Source organism: Spermophilus citellus, assembly GCF_964194105.1.
Source record: "Spermophilus citellus genome assembly, chromosome: 14".
Lineage (NCBI taxonomy): Eukaryota > Metazoa > Chordata > Mammalia > Rodentia > Sciuridae > Spermophilus > Spermophilus citellus.
The window spans coordinates 4,439,518-4,465,321 of NC_138194.1; the positions used below are offsets into that span (position 1 = coordinate 4,439,518).

At 36.6% G+C, this 25,804-nt stretch overlaps 1 protein-coding gene across 1 annotated transcript in view; it reads left to right on the forward strand.

The window, feature by feature from the left end:
- Window positions 1–25,287, forward strand: part of LOC308633215 (intermembrane lipid transfer protein VPS13C-like) — a gene marked incomplete at its 3' end in the record, with an annotated part of 37,062 nt that extends 11,775 nt beyond the window's left edge. The window contains exons 7-9 of the mRNA XM_081265748.1: window positions 617–813; window positions 8,369–8,507; window positions 25,066–25,287. Of these exons, the coding sequence (XP_081121874.1) occupies window positions 617–813; window positions 8,369–8,507; window positions 25,066–25,287 (558 nt within the window). The remainder of the gene's footprint in view (window positions 1–616; window positions 814–8,368; window positions 8,508–25,065) is intronic.
- Between the last annotated feature and the right edge of the window lie 517 nt (window positions 25,288–25,804).

The following is a 25,804-nucleotide window of genomic DNA, read 5'->3' on the forward strand; positions in this document are numbered from 1 at the left end:
CTAGACTGTTCTTCAGCTTGAAGACAAGTAATTATCTTGTGGCATTGGTGCCAGCAAAGGATTCTCTTGCTTCTGCTCAGTGCCCTTTGAGCATTAACTGGACAACACAAACTAAGATATAAAAGTGCTAAGTACTCTTAATCTTTGTCATTGTTTGAAAAAATGGTACATTTTAACATAGATTATAGTTTTATTTATAAATTTGTTGGTAAAGTGTTTTCCATTTTATGGGCATGCTTTTTAAAGTTTTCTAAATGTAGAAATTTCTTTTGAATTTATATTAAAATCAGAAAAAAAATGTTGCTGGAACTGAAGGTGCAGGTCATAATTGATTCAGACATGTTTCAATTAATTCCTTGTTGGTTAAAAACTCCATAGAACTGATGATTATTAAGTCCAGGGGACTTCATGAAGTTCACTATTGGACACTATGGGTTTGACAACAGTTTTCTATTTTTTCTCAGTTACTGTCGTTTGATCTTAAATAGTAAAAAAAATATTCATAACCCACTTGAATCTAATGTATGAAATATGATATGTCAAGAGCTTTGTAATGTTTTGAACAACCAATAAAAAAAATATGTGTGGCCTTAATGAAAAGTCTTTCTTTTCTCAGGATGAATGTGGACAGTTTCCATACTATGCAAACATCCAGATGCAAACATCCGATGATGTTGCCTTGGTTTCCAAAGCACTGCAGGCAGAAGAAATGGAACAGGCTGATCATGAAATTACCTTGTCTCTCCACAGTCTTGGGCTCTCATTGGTGAACAATGAAAATAAGCAGGAAGTTTCATACATTGGAATAACCAGGTATACAAGAAGAAAGATAAAACATCAGAAATCTTTAAAAGGCACTGAGTTCATAATATTCAATTTGATAAGCGTAAACATACTCTTTCTGAATTTGTTATGCTGTACATTCATGCAGTAAAACTTACCGAATAATTAAACAGCTGGCTGAAAATCCCCAAAGATAGAAAGATGAGTAAGATATTGTTTTTACTGTCACAATACTCATTGTCATTTGGTGGGGAAGAAAGTAGTTTCTTCTTTCCTTATTGAGTGGTTTTTCTTAAATGAACTATAAAAACACTGAGAAATGCTACAAAGAATTATATATATTTGCAATGTAAACAGGTGGAACTAACTTACTCATTTTGTCAGAGGTTCTAGAAAATGGCAACTGAAATAAATTAGAAAAAAGGTTCATAAAGGAAACTGGATTTGATATGAGTAATCTTTCATTTGAGAACTTTTAATACTTATGGAACAGTTATATTTTCTGGTTCTGTTTATACCTACTTAAGAAAAATAGTATATTATTATTATTATTATTATTATTATTATTATTATTATTTAATCACACTGAGTTTGATAAAAGACTCATTCTTTCCTGGGGATATTAAATGAAATAGTTATGATAGTTATGATACCAAATATAACCAGCATAGTTTGAGAATTCTACTTTCCTAACCCTAACCCTAAGTAGGAAAGTAAAATTAGATAAGAACACAGATAATGCATGTAACATACTTTGCAAAATACCTATGGGTACTATACATGGTATCACATATGCCATTAAGGCCTTACATTTCAATATTACAGAGAATTTTTAAACTAAATATGAAAATAATTTTTTAGTCTTATATATCCAATTTTACCTTCTCTTTATTTCTTTGATATAACTTCTTTATACTTTAGTATTATAGACACTATGATATTTTGTTAGGTTGACCTTTTAAAGGACATTTGTAAAATTCATCTTAATAACTTGATTGATTTTTAAAATCATCATACAAATTCAGTAACATCTAAGCTTCAAAGGAATACTAAGTTGCATAATTTTTAAAATAGGTTTTATTTGTTTGCAGTTTTAGAACTAGAGAAAAATAGTGTGTAAATATGGAGTTCCTCTGCATTGCACACTCCCAAGTTTTCTCTATTATTAAGGTCTTGCAAGAGTGTGGCACATTTGTTACAGCTAATATTGATATGTTTTTATTATCTAAAGTCCATAGTCTCCATTAGGGTTTGCTCTTTGAATTGTTTGTGACAAATGTATGGAAACATATTCTCCATTATAGTGTCATATAGTGCCTTAACCTCTCCTATTTTCAGCCTGTCAGTCTCTGGCTTTCTCCTTATTCCCAAGTATTTTATTTTTGGGGGGATATTGTGAATGGAGTAGTTTCAGAGGATTTGATGCTGATATACAGGAATGCATTTGATTTATGCGTGTTGATTTTATATCCTGCCACTTTGCTGAATTCATTTGTTAGCTCTAATAGTTTCTTTGTAGACCCTTTTGGGTCTGCTAGGTATAAAATCATGTCATCTGCAAATAGTGATAATTTAAGTTCTTCTTTTCCTATTTTTATGCCTTTAATTTCTTTCGTCTGTCTAATTGCTCTGGCCAGTGTTTCGAGGACTATGTTGAACAGAAGTGGTGAGAGAGGGCATCCCTGTCTTGTTCCAGATTTTAGAGGGAATGCCTTCAATTTTTCTCTATTCAGAATGATGCTGGCCTGTGGCTTATCATAGATTGCTTTTACAATGTTGAGGTATGATCCTGTTATCCCTAATTTTTCTAGAGTTTTGAACATAAAGGGATGCTGTACTTTGTTGAATGCTTTTTCTGCATCTATTGAGATCATCATATGGTTCTTATCTTTAAGTCTATTGATGTGGTGAATAACATTTATTGATTTCCATATATTGAACCAGCCTTGCATCCCAGGGATGAATCCTACTTGATCATGGTGTATAATTTTTTTGATATGTTTTTGAATCCGATTCGCCAGAATTTTATTGAGGATTTTTGCATCTAGGTTCATTAGAGATATTGGTCTGTAGTTTTCTTTCTTTGAAGTGTCTCTGTCTGGTTTAGGTATCAGGGTGATGTTGGCCTCGTAGAATGTATTTGGAAGTTCTCCCTCTTTTTCTATTTCCTGAAATAGCTTGAAAAGTATTGGTGTAAGTTCCTCTTTAAAGATTTTGTAAAACTCTGCTGTATACCCATCCGGTCCTGGGCTTTTCTTAGTTGGTAGTGTTTTGATGGTTTCTTCTATTTCCTCTATTGTTATTGGTCTGTTTAGGTTGTCTATATCCTCCTGACTCATTCTGGGCAGATCATATGACTTAAGAAATTTATCTATGCTTTAACTGTCTTCTATTTTATTGGAGTATAAGGATTCAAAATAATTTCTGATTATCTTCTGTATTTCTGAAGTGTCTGTTGTGATATTGCCTTTTTCATCCCGTATGCTAGTAATTTGAGTTCTCTCTCTTCTTCTCTTCGTTAGCATGGCTAAGGGTCTGTTGATTTTATTTATTTTTTCAAAGAACCAACTTTTAGTTTTGTCAGTTTTTTCAATTGTTTCTTTTGTTTCGATTTCATTAATTTCAGCTCTGATTTTAATTATTTCTTGCCTTCTACTTCTTTTGCTGTTGTTTTGCTCTTCTTTTTCTAGCATTTTGAGATGAAGTATGAGATCATTTATTTGTTGTTTTTTTTTTCTTTTTTTAAGGAATGAACTACAAGCAATGAATTTTCCTCTTAGAACTGCTTTCAATGTGTCCCATAGATTCTGATATGTTGTGTCTGTGTTTTCATTTAACTCTAAGAAGTTTTTAATTTCCTCCTTGATGTCTTCTAAAACCCATTGATCATTCAGTAACCTATTGTTCATTCTCCAAGTGATGCATGATTTTTCCTTCCTTCTTTTATCGTTGATTTTCAGTTTCATTCCATTATGATCAGATAAGATGCATGGTATTATCTCTACTCCTTTATATTGTCTAAGAGTTGCCCTGTGACATAATATATGATCTATTTTTGAGAAGGATCCATGTGCTGCTGAGAAAAAAGTGTAACTGCTTGATGTTGGGTGGTATATTCTATATATGCCAATTAAGTCTAGGTTATTAATTGTGTTATTGAGTTCTATAGTTTCCTTATTTAACTTTTGTTTGGAAGATCTGTCGAGTGGTGAGAGAGGTGTGTTGAAGTCTCCCATGATTATTGTATGGTGGTCTATTAGACTCTTGAACTTGAGAAGAGTTTGCTTGATGAACATAGCTGCACCATTATTTGGGGTATATATATTTTTGATTGTTATGTCTTGTTGGTATATGGTTCCCTTGAGCAGTATGTAGTGTCCCTCTTTATCCCTTTTGATTAACTTTGGCTTGAAATCTATTTTATTAGATATGAGTATGGACACTCCTGCTTGTTTCCGCAGTCCATATGAGTGATATGATTTTTCCCAACCTTTCACCTTCAGTCTATGTATATCTTTTCCTATCAAATGCGTCTCCTGTAGGCAGCATATTGTTGGGCCTTGTTTTGTGATCCATTCAACTAGCCTGTGTCTCTTAATTGGTGAGTTTAAGCCATTAACATTTAGGGTTATTATTGTGATATGGTTTGTTCTTCCAGCCATATTTGTTTATTAATGTTACTAAACCTGATTTGTTTTCCTCTTTGATTACTTTCCCCCCCCCTTTTTTTTTATCAAACTAGGAACTTCTCTTTTTGAAATAACTGTTGGAAAAATGAAAATTACAAGCCTTAGACTTGGAGGAAATATTTGTAACCTGTGTAATCATGGACACATTAAGAATATATAAAGACCCTCATTATTCATTAACAAAATAAACAACCCAATAAAACAGGGGTCAGTAATTTAAACAGACATTTCACCGAAGATATGATCTTATAAGCACATAAAAAGATATTCAACATCATTATTCATTAGGGAAATGCAAATTAAAGGCACAGTGACACACCATTGCACAGCTATTAACATGGCTAAAATTTTTAAAAAACTGACAATACAAAGTACTGGTAAGATGCAGAGCAATTTCAACTTTTCCTACATTGTTAGTGGGGATGCAAAAATAGCACAAGCATGGCAGAAAAGTTTGAAATTTTCCTATAATGGTACACACATACTTTCTATGCAATCTAAAAATCCCATTCCTGGATGTTTACTCTTGGGAAATGAAAATAAATGTTTATACAGACATGAATGTTTATAGTAACTTTATTCATAATAGCTTCAAGTTGGAAACCACCTAAATGTCCATCAACCAGAAAGTGGATAAACAGCTAATGGCACATACAATGGAAGACTACCCAGAAACAGGAAGGAACAATCTACTGATACATGCAACAACATGGAGAGCTTTCGAAAGCACACTGTTAAGTGAAAAAAAAAAACACACATAATACTACATACAAATGACTATTTATGTGAAATTCTGTAAAGGCAATACAGAAATTAGATCAGTGGTTTCCAAGTTGAGGAGAAGGGAGTGACTTCAAAGAAAGATGAGAGAATTTTATAGGGAAATGGGAATTTTCTATATTTTGACAGTGAAGGAAGTTAGATGACTTTATATATCTGTCAGTCCTCAGGCAACTAACTATACATATAAAATGGGTGAGATTCTTATATGTAAATTATGCCTCAATAAATCTCAATATAATTAAAAGGCAGAGCTTCATTTTCACCATCACCCTCCCATAAACACCCTGTGCACTCTAACCTCACTGTAGAGTTGTTTGCATCATGGGTTACACAAAACTTCACTACATCAGGAATCTCCTTGCTCCACTCCTCAATTGGCCAACCCAGTCACTTTTCCAGACTATTCAAATACACCACGACTCTGGGAAGGATTTCCTCCAATCTTTCTTTGGGCATGACACTTCTGTGTGTCCTCATTCAGGCAATTCATGTATCACTTGAACACAGATCTTTCAGGATTGCATATCAAAAGCCAAAGTCTATGAATGTGGGGCCCATGTCCTTTTCATTCACTTGCACCCATAATTCAGCAAAGTTCCTATTAATACAGTTGAACTGAGTGTTCATGGGGTACATAGGAATGTCCAGTAGACTGAATTCCTGAATAAAGAGCATGAAGGAGCTCTCCTGGAGTGAGGTTGTTAGAATGATGGACTGGGCCTTCCTTGAAACTTAATGATTCCCCAGACCTTGGTATCTCCCCCATGGGCTCCTACTCTCCTCTCTCCCTTCCTCTGCCACACAGCAGCACTGTCCTACAAAGCAGCCCCCTGTATGCAGGTCCACAGGCATTTTCTCTGAACCAAGTTATTCATGGTCAGTGGCCCATAATATGGTATGAAAATGTAGCATTTGTGCAAAGTTCCTTGAAGAGGATTGTTAGAGAAATAATCAATAAACAATGTTTCAATAGATGGGGGACATGGTGGAAAATTCAATTCCACTCCATACATAGTGTTTCGTTCTTATTTACCAGCCTAATACCAATTTTTAACTCGACAGGTAGTATATAAAGGAATCTGTACTCAGCATTTATTACTGTGAGCAAGCTCCACTAATGCTTTTAGGGATTGTATGCTCTCCTGAGAAGTAAATCAAAGAATATGTGTCCACAAATGTTCAGGAAATGCTAACTGCAACACCATGCAAGTTAACTTTCAGAGTCAACTTACTTTGCCCCTATTAGGCAAAAGGCTCTGACTCCCAAAGAAATGTGTGTTAAGTAGGTGACTTTGATGCTAGGCAAGAACAGGGCTTTGTCCTGGATAAAGGTCATTTGGGAAGATAAATGCTCCCTCTGTGTCCATACTTCACACTGGTGGACAGAGTGATAGTCAACCAGTTTATTTTCCAGCAAAGGGATGTGGCCACGTGACATGTGAAGAAAGAGCCTGCATTTACCTTCCAGGTATTTGACCCTGTCCTTCTGAGAGCTACTGGGCATATTTCAAGTCTAAATTCACAGGAGAGCATTTCCAGAGCACAGAGCACATGACCCAGCATTTAGACAGAGATGAGAAAACAACCTGAACCGAGATACATTAAGGAAATCCAGTTTCATGACCTTCATCTATGTAAAGTACAGCACCTTTGTCTCTTGTCATTTTTTGGCAATATGACTTGCCTGTCATTTTTCTTTTAATTTTCTTCTCACCATATAGAATTCTACCTTAGGAGTTACTGTAGGAAACATATGATTAATCTTTTATAGACCTATTCACCTATGTTTGATGTAGTTTGTTGATGACATTGTCATTCCCCTGAACTCTGAATCCCCTGGGGTACCTGTTTCTTGAGCCAAGGGCCAGGCTGAAAGGAATGATAGGTGTAGTTCAACTTGAGAAAGCACTTGGAGCTATTTGTTCTCAATCCAGGGGAGTGATTTTTTAAAGGCAGAATCAGTGACTGGTAAAATGTATGTTGTTTACAGAAATCTGGACATTCTATGTGTACATCTGGGTGTGTAAGGGATTTTTGTGTGCTTGTGGGCTGGGGATGAGCACTCTAAGCCCAAACAAAACTGTGCCTCCTTCTAGGGTCACGGCTTTCTTTTTCTTTTAGAGCAGAGATTCATCATCAAAAATCTCAGAAGAAACCAACTATTTAACTGATAAGTTGATAGGTATTTTAATATTGAAATGTATTTTCTAAGTTCAATACTTATTGACATTTAATCAATGAAAGCAGGGAAGTATTTGAGGAATGCAGATATTTGAACCTGCTGTGATTGATGATGGCTGCAATCTTTTATCAGTTTCAGCATCCACTTTATCCCTATGTTTAAAAAATTGGGTTTCATATTATCGAGAAAGGTCATATTCATATAGGTCATCAATTGCCAGTTTTAAGTTTTCTAATAGCTTACCTATTCCCACAGAATGCTCTTTAATTAAAATAAAAGGCGAAAGAAAAGCTTTATTCTGAGGGCTGAATGAAAATAAAATGACCTGGCAGCTTCAATGAATACACTGATGTTTTCCTCTATGTTAATATTTAGGGTATAACATTTACATATCAACACAATTTACAACTGTTTGCTAAATGGAAATTTATTTTTAAATGAGATTTGAGAGCTCTGGTTCTGCGTAAAGTGGAGTAACATACTCTGCTGTCTCTGCCACTAAAAGCAAGGAGATATCCTGGACATGATGCATGAAGCTGCTGTCTGAAAAGTAAATGGCAGCAGGCAAAATGGGAAGGGAGCAGAATTTGAAGTCCTGCTAAACTGGAGGTGAGGAAGTTTCCTATTTTTTGTTTCTGTCTGGATCTACTGGTTTGGACCCAAACTAGCCTCAAACACAGAAGTGTGCACAGGGTGTGAAGCAAAACTCCAAGAGAATGCTCCTCCTGAGGAGCAGGGAAAGGACCCCTTCAAGTCTCCATTGTCTTCCATCTTCCTCCTCCCACTCCTAGATGATACCCCAGTGATAACAGTGGTGATTGACAGGTACCTACAAATCTAAGGGAGGCAGCTTTCCCTCCAGAACACCTGGGATGCTAGAGTAGATAGGTGGAGATGAATCCTCATTGCTTTTGTTCATCTCCTCCTGCAGATACAATGGTGGGAATCTCATGGCAGAACAGGAAGGTGAAAACCCAAGTTTTTTGATTGGAGGACTGGGGAGAGAGGACCCAAAGAGCAAAAAGATTGTGGAAAAGAAAAAAGTCAAGGGGGTGATTGAACAAACTTGTGTATGAATTTCTGGGTTCACTTCTGAATTGTACATGTGTGAATCTTGACCCTAAACGGTATACTTCAGTGTAGATGGTCATCAAGGTCCAGACTTGCCATGCTGTCACACATGCAAGACAGATCAGAATAGCACAGCCAAGACTTTGAAGTCTGTACTGACATAGCTCATATAAGGCAGATTAGAACTTGTGGCCTGAACCTAACCTAGTTGATTGCTTATTTAAACAAACAAATAAAAATCAGCACTTTTTGCAGGGCTTATAGAAGTCCTGGAATCTCATAAAACAATAGTCAAAATGTCTAGGATACAATCCAAATTTGCTCAACATTTGAAGAAACATAAAAATTCAATGTTCAAGAGAAAAGATAATCAATAGGAGTGAACCTTAAGAAGAAGGCAGAGGTATTGGAAATATCAGAGAGATTTTAAGCAGCTCTTAAAACCATGCTTTAAGAAATAAGGTCAAATATTCTTGGCAAGGAAATAAAAGATGTGAAAATGGTCCAAACAAAACTTAAGAACAGAGAAATACAATCTCTTTAAAAATTCACTAGATGTTCCCAATAGCAGAATGGACATGACATAAAAGAGCCAGTGAACTTGAGGATAGATCCATAGAAATAATTCAATTTGAACAACAGAGAAAAAAATTGGGAAAATGAAACAAACAAAAACCAGACCCTCAGGATTGGTAGGACGATATAAAAAGTGAAATTTGAATAAGATTTTTGTGGATAAAAATATCTGTAAACATTGAGATTTTTAAAGCAGTTAAGTTCAGGGAAAGTCTTTGCTCTCCTTGAAGAATTGCTGTGTTATTGCTCAAGCACAATGAGAAAAATACAGCATATCACCACATATTTCCCTCTCATTTTGTCTGTCAGGCCCAACTATAACTAAATTTGTCCCAACTTTTTTTCCCATCATTTATTTCCAGTTCAAAACGCAAGGGGGGTGGGGAAAGGAGGGGATAAGAAATTGGAAAAGCAGCAGCACTGTTTCTGTCCATAGGTGACTTGGTTATCTTCATAGAAAACCTTACAAAATGTAGGTAAAGTATCAGAACTAACAAGTGAATTTGGCAAGATTGATGGCTATCAGGACAATATTAAAAAATGAGTTCTATTTCTAAATATTAGTGATGACCAATTGGAAAATGAAAAATTTCAAAAATCATTGTAATGTGCAATAGCATCCCAAATAAGATATTTAAGAGTAAATCTAAGGAAAGATGTGCATGATCTCTGTAATGAAAACAATGAAGTGTTGCGGAGAACAAGAAAATTGAAAGGAAAAAAAAGAGTTATACTATGTTCATTATGATTTTCAAATGCAGAGCTGGCCCAGAATTCCTTATGTGAAACCCTCTTTATCATGAAGTATTAACCTTTTCATATAATTCTGGATTTGACTTCTTAAAATTTTATTAAGTTTTTTTTTCTTTATGGTCATGAGGGATTCTAGTCTGTGATATTCTTATAAAACTCATTTTTTAATTTTAATTTTTGTTAATTTTTATTTTTTGGTAATGAGGATTTAACTTAGGGGCTCTTAACCACTGAGCCATATCTCCAGCCCTTTTTTGTATTTTATTTAGAAACAGGGTCTCAATGAGTTGCTTAGGGCCTTGCTAAGTTGGTGAGGCTGGCTTTGAACTCCTGGTCCTCCTGCTTCAGTCTCCTGAACTGCTGGGATTATAGGCATGTGCTGCTGTGCCTGGCTAAAACTCTTTTTTTGATAATAAGATCATACTAACTTCATGACATGATTTGGAGAATTTTCATTCTTTCTATTTGCAGAAGGATTTTGTGTGTGACTGGTATGACTTCTTTACATTTTTGATAAAATTAACTTGAGAGCCATCTTAGACTATATTTTTCATTGTGGAAAGATTTCTAAATTTTCATTTAATTTGTTCAGCTGAGAGCTATTTGAATTTTCTGTATCTTCATGTGTCAGTGTTATGGTTTGGATGTGAGGTGTCCCTCAAAAGCTCATGTATAAAACAATGCAAGAAGGTTTGGAGGAGAAATGATTGGGTTATGAAAGCCTTAATCAAAGCAATGAACTAATCCTATGATGGGATTAACTGGGTGGGAACTGAAGGGGGAGGAGGTGGGCATTGGGGGTGTGCCTTTGGGGTATATCTTTTATATCTGGTGAGTGGAGTCTCAGTCTCAATCTCTCTCTCTCTCTCTCTCTCTCTCTCTCTCTCTCTCCATCCTGATTATCATGTGAGCTGTTTCCCTCTTCCACACTCTTCAACCATGATGTTCTGCCTCACCTTGGATACTGAGGAATGGAGCCAGCCTCCTATGGACTGAGACCTCTGAAACTATGTATCCTAAAATAAACTTTTCCTCCTCTAAAATTGTTCTGTTCAGGTCTTTTAGTCACAGCAGCAAAAAAGCTGTCTAAAACAGCCAGTTGTGCTAATTTGTACCTTTCAAGGAATTTGTACATTTCATCTGATTTGTCAACTTTATTTATATAAAGTTGCTTATCATATTTCCTTCTCAGTTTAAACAATGTGTTATCTGTAATGCCGTACTGTCTTTCATTCCAGAGATGGGTAACTTATGTTTTACTCTTTTATTTTTGATAAATCTAGTCAAAGGGGTGATAACATTTTTCATGTTCTCAAAGAACAAATATTGTTTACATTTATTTGATCTCTTTTGTCTGATTTCTGTTTCTTTGATTTCTGCTCTTTTCTTCATCATTTCACTTGATGGATTCAAACTGCTCCTTTTTGCTTAGAAAGTTCAAATCATTGGTTTTGTGTCACTTTTTCTTTCCGGGTAGACTCATTTCGTGTGATGCATGTACCTTTAAGCAGGGTTTCACCTATATTCCACAAGTTTTCAGTTGATGCATTTTAAAATTATTACTTAGTTGTAAATAATTTCTAATTGACTCATAATCTATTCTATAAGACTATAATAGATTATTATTATCTGGGTTATTTAGAAAGGCCTGATTTCCAAGTATTTTGGAATTTTCCATGTATCTTAGTATTATTTTCTCGTTTAAGTCCATTGTGGTCAGAGACCATACCCTATGTGATTCCAGTCCTTTTAAATTGATGGAGTCTTATTTTATAGCTCTCATACAGTTGACTTCAGTGAATTCTTTACACATTGGCTTGTGATAAATGTGCATTTTGCTATAGGGTGGGTGCAGTATTCTACAAAAATCACCCAGGTTTCTCCATTCTCCCCATGTCCCCCCGACCCCCATTATGGAAACTGAGTAATTTTTGTAGAACACTGCACCCACCCTATAGCAAAATTTATCATTATCATTTATCAAACATTTATCATTACCCTAGGTACATGTATAACTGCACATATTGTGTGACTTTACATGGTATACAACCAGAGAAATGAAAAGTTGTGCTCCATTTGTGTACAATGAATCGAAATGCATTCTGCTGTCATATAGATCTAATTAAAACGAACTAAAAAATCACTCAGATTAAGGTAATTGATGATGTTACTCAGATTTCTGTTCTTAACTGATTTTTGTCTACTTGTTCTATTGATTACTAAGAGGGTCATGTTATAACTCGTCACTCTTTCAATGGATATACTGCCCACTTAAGTTTGCTCAGTTTCTGCTTTAGGTATCTTGGTCTCTTATGTCTTCTCCTTGACTTCATCTCTTTATCGTGACAAAATGTCTGTTTCTACCTCTGTTCTTATTTTGGAGACTACAGTGTTATCTGTAAAGCCACCTATAATTAGTTCTTGCAAATTATAGTAGTTTCATCTTTTACTTTGAATGCCTATGTGTCCTTATATTTAAAGTGCATTGCTTAGAAGCAGCATGCAGTTTGATCTTGACTTTTTATCTAGTCCAACATTCTTGTCTTTAATTCTTAATTCACTTATTGTTCATGAATTATTGACGTGTTTGGCTTTATGTCCACTGTTTTGATGTTTTCTATTCTTCCCATCTTTGTTGTTGCTTTTTTAAATCCTTTCCTGATTACTTTTTGATTATGTGACTGTTGGAGTATTTCATTTTACTTCTTCCATTGAACTTTTGATCTCTACCGCTTGTTTTTGTTTTCTCATGTCTGCTCTGGGGCTCATGATATACTTCATTAACCTATTATAAACTATCATGTATTAATATTATACCATTTTACTTTTTATTTAATAAATTGATAGCATACTCTCATTTGTTCCATCCAATCCTTATACTGTTGTTGGAATATTTTATGTCTTTATTAGTAATAGATACTATTGTGTATGCTATTTTAAAAATAATTATATTTTAAACAACTTAGAAAATTAAGATTCATATTTTACCCATATATTCACATTTTGTGGCTTGTAATTTCTACATGTATATTCAAGTTTCCATTTGGTATAACCTAAGGTATTTTCTTTAATATTTACTGTACTGCAGGTCTACTGGTGATAAATTCTCTCTTCTTATTTCCACTTCCATTTTTGAAGGATATTTTTATTGACTATAACATTCTAGGTGACAGACTGTTTTATTTTTGCTCTTCTAAGATAGCATTTCGTTGTCTTCTGGTTTGCTTTATAATGGGAAATTACTAGTTGTTTCTATTGCTATTTCTGTTGTAGGTAATGTGTGCTTTTCTATGGTTGCTTTTAGGATAGGCTCTTTACTTTTGGTTGTTACCATTTGGCATGGTTATTTGCATTAATCATACTTGGGTTTGTTGGACTTCTTATATATGTTGGCTTGTATTTTTTTTTTTATAAAATAGCAAGGATGGTAGAAGGAGACGGTCATCATTATACAAAATGAAGATGTGAATTTGGTGTCAACATACCTTACATACAAACAGAGATATGATGAATTGTGGTATAAAGGTGTATTAATAATTGTAATGCAAAATAATAATAGTTATTATTATTATTTCTTGCCATTATTTTGACTCTGCCTTTTGGACCCTAATTACATGTATTGTACCTTGATGTTTTCCCACCTGTTATTGAGTTTCTGTTTATTATTTTTTAACTTTCTCTCCATGTCAGTTATGATACTTTCTATTACTTGGGCTTCTTCTGTAGTATCTAATTTATTAGTAAGCTTTTCTAGTGAATTTTTTCTTTCTGTTATTAGATTTTTCAATTCTAGAATTTATAGTGTTTTAAAAAGCTTTTATTTATTTATTGAGATTACCTGTATGTACTTATTATGCACATCTTTTCAAAAAGTCTTTACACAAATAACTGTTTAGAATTTTTTTTTTCTGCTAATTTAAACTTCTCTGTTGTATTTAGGTCTGTTTCTATTGATTGGTATCCCCTTGTTTGGTTTCTCTTTCTGCTTCTTTATGTATCTATTTTTTTTGATTACGTAGTAGACATTGTTGAGTGATTGGACTTCCTTGCCTTTTCCTAAAGAGTTTTGTTTCATTTTGTTTTGACAGACTGTGAATTTTTTGATACTTTTGAGCTTTTATTAGCACAATTGGTTAGAGCAAACCTACTACTTTGTGCTAGATTCCCAGTTATATAACTGGCAGTGCTCAGCAAGGTCTCTAAACTGTTGAAAATCTCTTTTTTGAAGCAGAATGGGATTTCTATGATCTTAATTTAGATCATATTTTTGGAGCATGTTCAGTTTACTATATGCCCTGAGAATGTACAAATTAGCATCCAACAAAGGAATTAAGGGGATCCTTACATGGATTTCTAGAGCTCCTTTTCTGAGTAGCTTCCTCCTTTGTGATGACTGTCCTAAAAGTCAATCCCATCATAGGTCCTGAATTCTAATCTATATTTCTCCACCTCATAAAGATTTTAATATTCTGCTTGGACACCATCTCCTTATTTTGTGACCTGGAAGGTAACTTTGAACAGAAATGTGGGGTGCTAGCGGTGATTATCTCTAAGAGGTGATGGTCCTATGCTGACTTCTCTCAGGCACAACAGCCTTATGCTTCTTAGGGATGATATCCTCTGTCATGTTAGGCTGTCAGTGACTCAAATAACTTTGACATATATTTTGTCTAGTTTGAGAGTTAGTTATAGGAGGAAGACTAGTCACCAGAACTCCATCAGGATTGAAAGCAAGTCTCATTTATATGATAATGGCTGTTCCTCCTCTCCCTCCTTAAAAATAAAAATATATGTTAGTAACTAAATATTAAGAGTTAAGATCATGAAATACATATATTTAATAGTATTGCAAAATAATTTCTACTAGGAAAGCACAAGTGGACTTTTAGACTTAAATTCTGAATTTGGCATGATAATTTTAAAAATGCTTTCAATGAAGGAGAGTTTGGAAAAGGCAAGCCAACCGCTTGCTCTCTATAGATTTAATATTGGGAGTCCCCCCTCCCCATTTAGAAGCATTGATTTCTTCCCTGCATGGGTTTTTATGTGATGTGGTGATTTACGTGCTGCCTCAAGAGGGTGAGTCCATTGCATTTCATTTTTTATCATCACCAAACATCTTGATTCAGACCCCAGAGTCACTGATTGATTATGTGTTGTCTTCAACAGTGATGGGTTGTTTTGTTTTAAAATTTAACCTCTGTGGGTAAAGTATAGGAGAGGAATCTGTTACAGATCCTGTTTCAAATGGTCAATTTTGTGACCATCTATTCAGATTTCTATAATTTATAATTTGTGATTTTTTTAGGCAAGTGCTAGCAGAAGGCAATATTTCTTAAGCACTCTTTTCTTAGTAGAAATAAAGAGGTTTAAGAAATCAGAGGACTTACTTTCCCATTTTTTAGGGTCACCTTGACATTTCAGGGTTGAATGTGCCATTGAACTCTGAAGAGTTAACCAAATTGTTTGGCTTCACATTACTATACCAGCTGAGCAGAGAAAGAGCTGAGCTAAAGGTGTGCTCAAAGATGGTGAAACAGAAAGCTTTAGATATTCCTTCTTTTATTCTATAGTTCTAGTTTTTCATATGCCAAGATTAATATTCTTTGTCCAGGGTTCTGTATACTTATTCAGTCTCTTACTTTTTCTCATCTATGATGATATTTCTTAAGCCCAAAGTACAGTATTTCATAAAAACTCATATTTTTTTCCTGATAAAAAGAGCTAGGGAGAAATGTGGATATGTGGACAGTGTGTAAAGTTGGATTAGACTTCAGTATTCCTGGTTGTATTTTAATAAACTACTAAAATATTTCCTAAAATCTTGACTTGGCCATATTCATTTAGATTTACTATTGTCTTCCCTGTACTTCTTGAAAATAATGCAATTGCATTTGTTTACAGAGTAGATCCCAATACAGACATTCTCTCTAATCAGTATAATTGAATTGGTGACATTTTACTGTATTTTAATTTTGAGACTCAAAATGGACAATTTTGTCTTTCTCAATTTTCAATGCTATTTAGATTGATTAAAAAATTGAGTAACAAAGAAATCATATTATTCACTTAACTTTAAACATGCCCTTAGATACTTTTTAGGATATATTGATATGTCTATTTTATTTGCTGTTAAAAAATATTTTCTTATTCCACATAGGAGTAATCTGCAAATATGAGAGGCTCAGGACTTGGTTGATATTATAGTGCCCTTAACTCACTGTCTTGGGAAGTACTTTTATAAGAAGTTTTGTATGGAAAACTGTAGAGTGGATGGGCTAAAGAATTCTAATGCTCCACACTTACGAGCACTGAGTGGCTTTCTAACACTCACTTGCCCTTTGATGATCTCAGGTGACCTGGCATCACAAGATGAGTTGAGATTTCCTTGAATCCTGTGTTCAGACATTCTCCTTGCTTCCTATATGAAGGTTTGTTAGGATACTTGCCTCAGACAAAGGTTACCTAATCTTAAAAAACAAACAAGCAAAAACAAAACAAAACAAAACACACTTCAAGGAGAATTGGTAGACACCTTTAGCTTTCTACATGTAAAGGAAAATATAGGAGATGCTTCAGTAACAAAATAACAATAACTAAATTTAGTACAAGTCAGAATTTGCAGATACTTTTCTAATGAAATTTCCCCAACAATCCTGAGAGTAACAATGTTACTATCACCATTGTATAGAAGGAGAAATGGAAGTTTATGACCTTGCTATAGGAGGATGTTATGAATTGTAAAAAATGAAAATATCTTGATAAGTGAGTAGAAAAATTTTAGAACTTTGAAAATCAAATTTTGTTTTTGATTGAATTATAGAACTGCAGGGATCTGTGGAGTTCAGCTCTGTATTGTAAGGTTGCATTCATAGAGATTCATAGACCCAGGGTCCAGGGACTTGCTAAGAGTGCAAGGACTGCCTGCTATCAATCTGGGGCAGGGCACCTGGCTAAGGGCAGTTTCTTAGGGCACAGCTGACTGTACATATTCCCAGAGAGTTGCTTCCTCTTAATAATTTCTTAAGACTTTGGTTGACACTGGATATTGGAGGAAGACCTGAATTGGGGGCTTTGTGAGGGCAGACAGCTAGCTACCCATGTGGCATGTCCTTTTTCAAAGTTACCTTTTCTCTAAGACATTGGGTCTCTCAAGATCCTCATTAAAATGCAAAAAAAATTGCAACTCTATGGTGTGGGAGAGGAAAGATATGCAGACAGTGGGATCTATGGTCACACCAGCATGACTTAGAACATTGGCTTGCTGTCACCTTGCAATCTGACTTCTAAGGTGATAGCTGACTGGGGCTGGCACACTGGGATTGGAAAGGAAAGAGAATGAATAGCTACATCTCACAGGGATGGTGAAAATGAACCTAAGTTGAGCACTATGATGGAAGGTTTGGGATCTCTTAGCACTGGGTAAGGCAGGATGGAGGATACTATTTTTCACTTATTTATGCATAGGGTTAATTCTGTCCAAATATTACAATGTGACTCCAGGAATCAAGTGATCATTCATTCTTTTCATTCATCAAACATTACTCATTTACTTTTTTCAAGGACTTATGCTAAGCCTATTATAGGCTGGGGAGATTAATTAATTAAATCAGTACTTTATAGAGAACCAAATATAGACAAGGCACAGTACCACACTTTGAGAGGACAGAAAGATGAAACTGACAGTCTTTACCCTCAGAGAGTACCCTCAGTCTAGTTCACAGATAATAAAATACAAGAAAGGTGGGGTGGCTGCTAACAGAAATACATAGAAAGTATTATAATACCCAAGCTTGGAGAGGTGTGAAACTAGTAGGAACCAAAGAAGGATCCATAGAGGAGGAACCATTTGAAGTGGTGCTTGGGGTTGAGAAGAACATCACTCCTCAATTTTTCTCTTTAGGCCACATCTTTCCCAAGAGCCCAGACTCATGTGTCCAATGGCCTAGTCCATATCCTCATGCAGATATCACACAAGCATCTCATATTAGTCATGTCTGCAATTAGACTTTTGATTTTATCACTGAAAACTGGGCTTGTCCCCTAGTATTACTCATCTCAGTGAAGGCACTCCATTATTCTGGCTGGTCCGGAACTTTCTAGTTCTCCTAAATCTACCTCTTTTCCATTTTGCTCAAGCCACACTTAGTGTAGTTAGTAGATTACAGTTGGGTAAGATTTAGATTTTTTATATGCTCATGAAACTGATAAATGGTTAATAGGGACTCCTAGTATTTATTTTATTTTTTCCACATTTTTAATTGGTGTATTATAGTTGAACACAATGTGAGATTTGTTCTTACATATTCATACATGCACACAATATAACAATATAATTCGGCTCACGTCACTCCCCAGCACTCTCCCCTCCCTCCCTTCCTCCCACTCCCTATTCCCTTTCCTCTTTTCTAGGGATCTCCCTTTGACTTTCTTGAGATGTCCCCACCACAGTTCTTTTTCCTCTCTCAATTCCAATATGAGATATAACCTCTGAATCTTGACCTTCTGAGTTTGGCTTATTTTGCTTAACATACCGTTCTCAAATTCCATCCATTTTCCTGCCAATGACATAATATCAGTTTTCTTTATGACTGAATAAAACTCCATTGTGTCTGTATACCACATTTTCTTTATCCATTCATCTGTTTATGGACTCCTTGGGTTGGTTCCATTATTTGGCTTTTGTGAATCATGCAGCTATAAACATGGGTACGAGTGTATGACTCTCGTATGATGACTTTAAATTTTTAGAATAAATATTAAGGAGTGGTATAGCTGGGTCATGTGGGGGTTCTATACCTAGTATTTTAAGGAAACTCTGTGCTGATTTCCATAGGGGTTGTACTAATTTACAGTCCCACCAACAGTATAAAAGTGTTCCTTTTATTTCGACATCCTTTCCAGCATTTATTATTATTTGTATTCTTGATAACTACCATTATGACTAATGTGGGATAAAATCTCAATGTAATTTTGATTTGCATTTACTTAATTGTTAATTTTGTTGGACTTTTCCCCCCATATATTTGTTGGCCATTTGTATTTATTCTTTTTGAGGAACATCTGTTGAATTCATTTTTCCAAATTGGGTTTTTTTTTGGTGTTAAGTTTTTTGAATTCTTTATAAAATTTAGATATTAACTCTCTGCCAGAAGAGTAACTAGCAAAGATTTTCTTCCATTCTGTAGGCTCTCTCATATTCTTGATTGTTTACTTTGCTGTGCAGTCGCTTTTTAATGTGATGCCATCTCATTTATGAACTCTTGGCATTATTTCTTGAGCATCAGGGGTCCTACTGAGGACTGTGCCTATATGCTGGAGTGTTGACCCTACATTTTCTTCAAGAGTTACCTAGTTTCTGGTCTAATTCCTGGGCCTTCAATCCAATTTGAATTGATTTTTGTGCAGAATGAGAGATAAGGGTTTGGTTTCATTCTTCTACATGTGGATAACCAGTTTCCTCAGCACCATTTGTTAAAAGGCTGTCTTTTCTCCAATGTGTGTTTTTGTCACCTTTGTCAAAGATCAGGTGACTGTAGCTGTGTGGGTCTATCTCTGTGTCTTCTATTCTTCTACCATTGTTCTATGTGTGTTTTTATGGCAGTACCATGCAGTTTTGTTATTATATTCTGTAGTATAATTTGAAGTCAGTCAGGGATGGTGATGCCTCCAACATTGCTTTTTCTAATATATATTTTTTTAGTTGTAGATGGACACAATACCTTTATTTCATTTTTATGTGATGCACAGTGCCTCACATGTGCCAGGCAAGCGTTCTACCACCAAGCCACAACCTAGACCCCCAACATTGCTTTTTGACTCAATAGTATTTAAATAAAAGGTCTGGTAGAAGATGATATTTTATACCTGTAAGGCAATCCATTTAAAGTCATTTTTTACTTATGCCTAGGACTTTAGGCATAACTGTATTTTTATAGGGATTTATACATCCATAAGTTTTTGTCATACTTTACTATTTTACCCAGTGTGATCTCACTGTGTGTTTTCACTTGATTTCACAATCACAGTGTTGACAAAATTGTCTTTTACTTTTTTTATTCCTCACATGACAAAACTTAAAGGGAACCAGTGACTTACCTGTGATCTAATAGCTAGAATAAGGATGACCTTTATCCTACATACAGCCAGGTCCCCACACAAGCTTGGAAGCCTAGGGACCTGCAGGCAACCAGCAGCTCAGTCTGATTGTGAGGGAACAGAGGTAGGTTGCTCTGGAAAGAAGGTGTGGGACTGAATTATAGAGGTCTTTATATGCCATTAAACAGAACTTAAGCTTCTCAAACTGGGATCTACAGAACAGGAACCACTCCTTCCAGGAATGTACCATGTAGTCAGGTATAACACAACAAAATATTAAAATCATATTCAGATTTATAAGCCTCTATTTTAAATAATATTTTGTTGATATTTTATAATTTGTTAATATATTAACAAATATTGTCACAGAAACATGAGTTCACATACATGTACCCAGAAATATGCACACGCGCGCACACACACACACACACACACACACACACACACACACACAGAGGCATCTGCAAATTATTTTTATTGGTGAGAGTGAAATAATGCTTTTTGAGCAAGGCAGCAATGTTAGAGCCACAGTAGTTTAGGAAAAGTAATTGGTGGTCCCGTTGCTGGGGACCCAAAGACAAGTCTCTGTGTACATGGTTCATAAGCATACCAGTCAGTCTGTTTTGTATGAGAAACCACAGTGAGTTAATGTGAATGAAAATGCCCTCAAAATGTAAGATAAATAAGAAAGCAGACTAAGACAGGCACACAGAATTTTTATTTAAAACTTCTCAACAGCTGATGCCAGATACATGGAAATTAAGGCTCCATTAAAGGCTCAGAGGAGAAGCCTGAAAAACTTGGAATGGATGCCGAGGAAACCCTTTTTGGATCTGGCTGAGCAGATTTTTAAATTGTTTATTTACTTGGCATTCCTACTGTCTGTTCTAGAATCATTAGAGCCTTATACGTGAAAAAATAAAAAAACACTTTAGCAAGTGGAGCAGTGCTCTGAAACACTAGAATGAGTTTTTAAGGCATCTTTACCTTTTTCTACAGGATAGCATTCATCATCCTGTGGTCCGGCACTGAGGAAATAACCATGTGAAGAAATTGACTACCGGAGCATCCATAAGTAGAAGGTTCCCTTTGTTCCAAATGTCCTCAGACTTCAACATTTTTATGTCCCAGAAGCAAAGGAGACATTTCCCTGTTTTTCCAAACAGCTGGACCTATGTTTGAGGCTCTCTGAAATTTAAAAGCTTTTATTTCAGAAGGAACAAAGTGGCAAACTTTCTAATTTAGTTAAAATTCCTGTAACTTAAGCAGCAGCTAAAAAGGATCTTGGTGCAGAATGGTGTGCAGAGCGAGGACTCCACTGGTGTGACAACTATTTTTAGGGGGAGTGCTGGCAGGCAGCATTCTAATGAAAGGCGACTGAAGTCCCCTCAGTGCCTCCCCTCTTTGTCCAACCAAGAGTGGAGAGAAGGCTGTTTCACAATCACATTTTCCTTAGTTCAAAGATTTCATGTATCTGTACATATTCTGTATGGTTCCAAAACTGCCGGGGTTTTGTGCAGGGGGGAAAATAACCATTTGCAAATCCGTGGATTAAGAGGGTCAGGAGGGATCAGTTCCTAGCTCAAGGAGGGGGAGGCTGAGTGATAACACATCTTTGCTAGGAGTCTAACTGAAGAGAAGATGGAGTGAGCCTGAGTTACTGTAAACAAGAGAAATTCAGACTTTTCTCGGAGGAAATAATGCATTTATTGTTATGAATGCCTTTGTGAAAGGCAAGAGATTTTTTGTTAGAACAAAGGATTCTACTTAAACACACAAGTATAAACAGGACATTCCTTGCTGGCTGCCTCTAGCTTTGGTTGTCTTGAGGTTTAGCTTTTTTTTTTTTTTTTTTGAGGAGAATTCTGGCTGGTGAGCAGGAGTGTGAGCTGGATGGAGGGCAGGAGACCGGGGCTGGTCAGCCTATGTCAAGAATGGACTCTTCAGCATGATCTTGAGTGGAAGCTCCCACTCAAGCCTGTTTCCTCTCCTTTAATATGGAGCAGTGCTTTCCTTAGCTCCCTCTACCACTAAGAGTGTGACTCTGTATCTAGGTTTTCTAGGTTTCTCTTTTTATCATAAGACAGCATGAAAAGTAACTACTCTTGTATCCAATAATTAGTCCTGCCAAAGGCTGGCCCTGAGCTCTACCAGGGTAGTAGACAGGACAACACAGCAAGCCCCATCTTCCATCCAACTGAATTCACATAGAATTACAGGCTGCACCATTTACCACTAAGAAAAAAAAATCCACTACAACTCTACCCCTAAAATTTGGCTTATCAATTTTAGAATGCACTCTGATCAGCAGTGTTAGAAAAAGATGTAGTTATGTGTACATGAGGATGAAGCAAGTTAGCAATTAAATTCAGTGTGCTGGTTGGTTAGACAGCTGCTGAGAAAAGTTCCAGAGAGAGGGATAGTCACTCTGCTGGGGAGGTGTGGTTCAAAGTCTTTGAAATCCTTTGCATCCCCTGAGAGATAGTGTGGCATTGAAAACAGCCTGCTTGGGTTCTGTTCTTGGCTCTGCCACTTGCTGGCCAGTTTCTCCATCTCTTTGCAACTCGGTTTTCTCATCTGTAAAATGGGGATGAGGATAGCAATTGCTTCATAGGATTAAATAAGGATTAAATGTGAAGTATGCAAAGAAGGGCTGTGCACATAAGAATTCACTCCCTGGATGTTAGAATTGATGCAATTGTGAAATTACACCCAGCTTTCTTGCTGGAAAGGGAGCCCCTGGAAAACAGGATACAGGATTGTTTTGCTCACTCATTGTAGTACCTGGTAGATAGTAAGTGCTCATAAATAATTACCAAATATGTGAATTTGCTATTTGTGTCCCCTATTAGACATTAACCAATATTTCCCTTTATCCATGACAGTACGCCCCATTCATTGACCTCACAAGACTGCCTGTACCTACTTTGATGAAGGATCATATAAAAACCCATTGAAATAAATTTTGGTAGAGTTAGCAAACGTCTCATGGACTTGTATTCCTAGGTCCTTGGCAAGGATGGCTTTCTTTGTCTTATCAGCCTGTAAACTCTGGCCTGCTAATAAGGACAAAAGTAGATGCTAGAAATAAATGAGTAAGAAGACCCGCTGTTCCCACGGCTCAACTTTCTCAAGGCTGTACTGATGGGAAGGCAGATGATCTCCTTGAGCGACTCCACAACCCAGATAAGGCTGTCTAAGACAAAGGGACTGTCCCTGCTTTGACAAATGGAGCTGACCTTCCAGTCCTGGTAAAACATTCTGGTTTCAACAAAGTCTGTATCAGGTGGGGGATGATATATGGCTGGAAGTATGTAAATCTACAGGCAGGTGTTAACTGGCTGCCTTGTTATGCAATTAACCCACAATTCATAAGCACACCCAAGAAAAAAAGGGAAGTTGTATTTGCCATCTCTTCTGGCTTTTTAGTTAAGTGGCTGTATTAAGAAACACTTCTGAAAGAGAAAGATTCATTAGTTGGAGATTCTAAGAGTCTCAGTTTGAATTAAGACTCTGTAATTCAGCCTCAAATAACACTTGTCTAAACATAAGATGAGTCAATTAGTAGAATCAGAGGAATTTTGAGCTTGCTTTGTATGTTTTCCTGGATGCTACCTCCAGCAATCAAAGAACGTAACTGCAGAAATATCTTTACTCTATCAGGCTGGAACCGAGTGGCAACCGAAAGATGAGAATTTCACATTTAATTTGAGTCAAAGGGAGAACAAGACATCTTATATTATTTGGTCCTCCATCCTCAGTTTCAGATAGAAGCTGGCCTCCCTATCCATTATCTTTGTGTGTGATCCGGCATGTCAGCTTGGATCTCCTCTGAAGCTCATCCAAATTGCTGTACTTTTTCCAAACTTGCAATTTCATATTACTTTATTTTCAGATGCTTGAAAATTTGAACTACTAATTGAAATTTTGATTCAATTTGTTAAAGTGAGGACCTGGGAGGGCATGATAATTATCTTCAAATAGTAGAAAGTCTGTCATGGGAAAGATGAAAAACACGGTGCTGTGAGGGTGTAGAACAAGAGACAGATGCTGCAGAGGGAGTTTCTAATTCATTAAAAAGATGGGCTGTTTATCAATCAAGGATGAGCAAAAAAGAAGGGGTGGGGAGGCGAAAGGGATTATCCCAGCAGATTCTATGTTCCCCATGCCAGGGTAATGCCTGAATTTGTTGGAGAGTAAAGATTGGGTGGTTGTTAGGACTGTTGCCTAATATCTGGTTCTTTTCTCACTCCTGTCCCTTGCAGGACTTGAATTCCTGGTCCCCTGGTGGTGGATGGGGCCATATGGATACTTCTAGTCAGATCCCAAAATATTTAATCACCAGCATGAGACTTCAAGGGTTTTCCTTCTCTGCCAGTATAATCGAGGAAGCATAAGTATAGGTGTAGCTTCCATTGGCCTGGCCTCCTGGGAGCATAGTGGTAAGCACAGACTCTTGTCATGTTGCTTGGACATGTAGCGAGAAGGAAAAATAAGATTTGTTGTTTTAAGCTTCACAGCATAACCTAACTCATAACTTTTTTTCAGTTATTCTTGAGCAGTGATAAGCTTAAGCAGGCAGAGTCCTTCTCCACCCCAGCCTCAGGTCATAGCCAGTCAAGGCACAGCCAGTCCCGTGTTCCAGAGAATTTCCCACTCAGGGCTGGCCATGTGACCAAGTTCAGGCCCATGAGACTTAAGGGCAGTCATGCATAGAGGGAGCCAGCCTCTGAAAAAGATTTTCCTAAAAAAAAGAGAGAGAGAGAGGAGAGAGAGGGAGAGAAAGAGAGAGAGAGAGAGAGAGAGAGAGAGAGAGAGAGAGAGGAGAGAGAGGGAGAGAAAGAGAGAGAGAGAGAGAGAGAGAGAGAGAGAGAGAGAGAGAGAGAGATTGATTTTTTTTGTTTTGCTTTTGATTTTTTCATGTGAGCAAGATGGTGATGCTTGATAAGTAAGACAGTCTGTTTGACACAGAGTGGTAAATGTGTGGAATTCATATCCCTGGAGGTAAAGAGCAGGTTGAGCTGCATGAAGCAGAGTGTTCACATGTTAAATCCATGACTAGCCCACACTTACACTGGTATGTCTCAGAGGCTCCTCAAACTTATATTGAAAATCTATTGTCCCTTTTAGGTCCTTGAATCAACTAAAGGAATCGTAGCCCTTCCTGTTGTCCAGATTAGAAACCTGCAGATTACCCCTCTCTGCTGCTTCTCCCTCATCCAGTGCCTGGTGCTTCCCAGCCACCCACTCTTCTCCTGCATCACTACTACAGGAGCTCAGGCCATTGGCATCTCTGCAAACAACTACTCACCTAGAGAGTTGGCCTCTAGTCTAGCTTCCCCTCCAACTTAGGTCAATGTTATGATTATCAAACCTTTCCAAAACAAATTGATCAAATCAAACCCCTCCTTAAAACAGCTTCAATGGCTTCCTAATATCTCCCAATAAATCTCCCAGTCCCTGACCAAGTCTTTAAGACTTTTCATGGCCTAGCTCTGGCTGTGTCTTTGGTCTCCATTTGGGCCATCTCTGTGCCATTTATAACTGTGTTCCCTACAGGTCACAGAGTGCTGCATGCTCTCTTTCCATCCTGCTGTTTGAACCTGTTGACCCACTTCCCTCTTTCTGCCCCCTCCCTTGCCCAGCTAACCCCTCATCCTCAATAAGTCTACTTATTTCAGCTACTTTCTTCTCGAGGAAGCCTCTTTCCCAGTGCCAGCCAGGATTCCCCTCTGTGTATTCTATTTCTACTGTGTCTTAGCATTTTCACCACTGAGTGGTCACTTTTTATTAATCCTCTATCTCTCCCACTAGATGGTAGCCCCTGAAGGGTGATGATGACCCTTTCCTTTTTTTGGAAAAGTGCTTG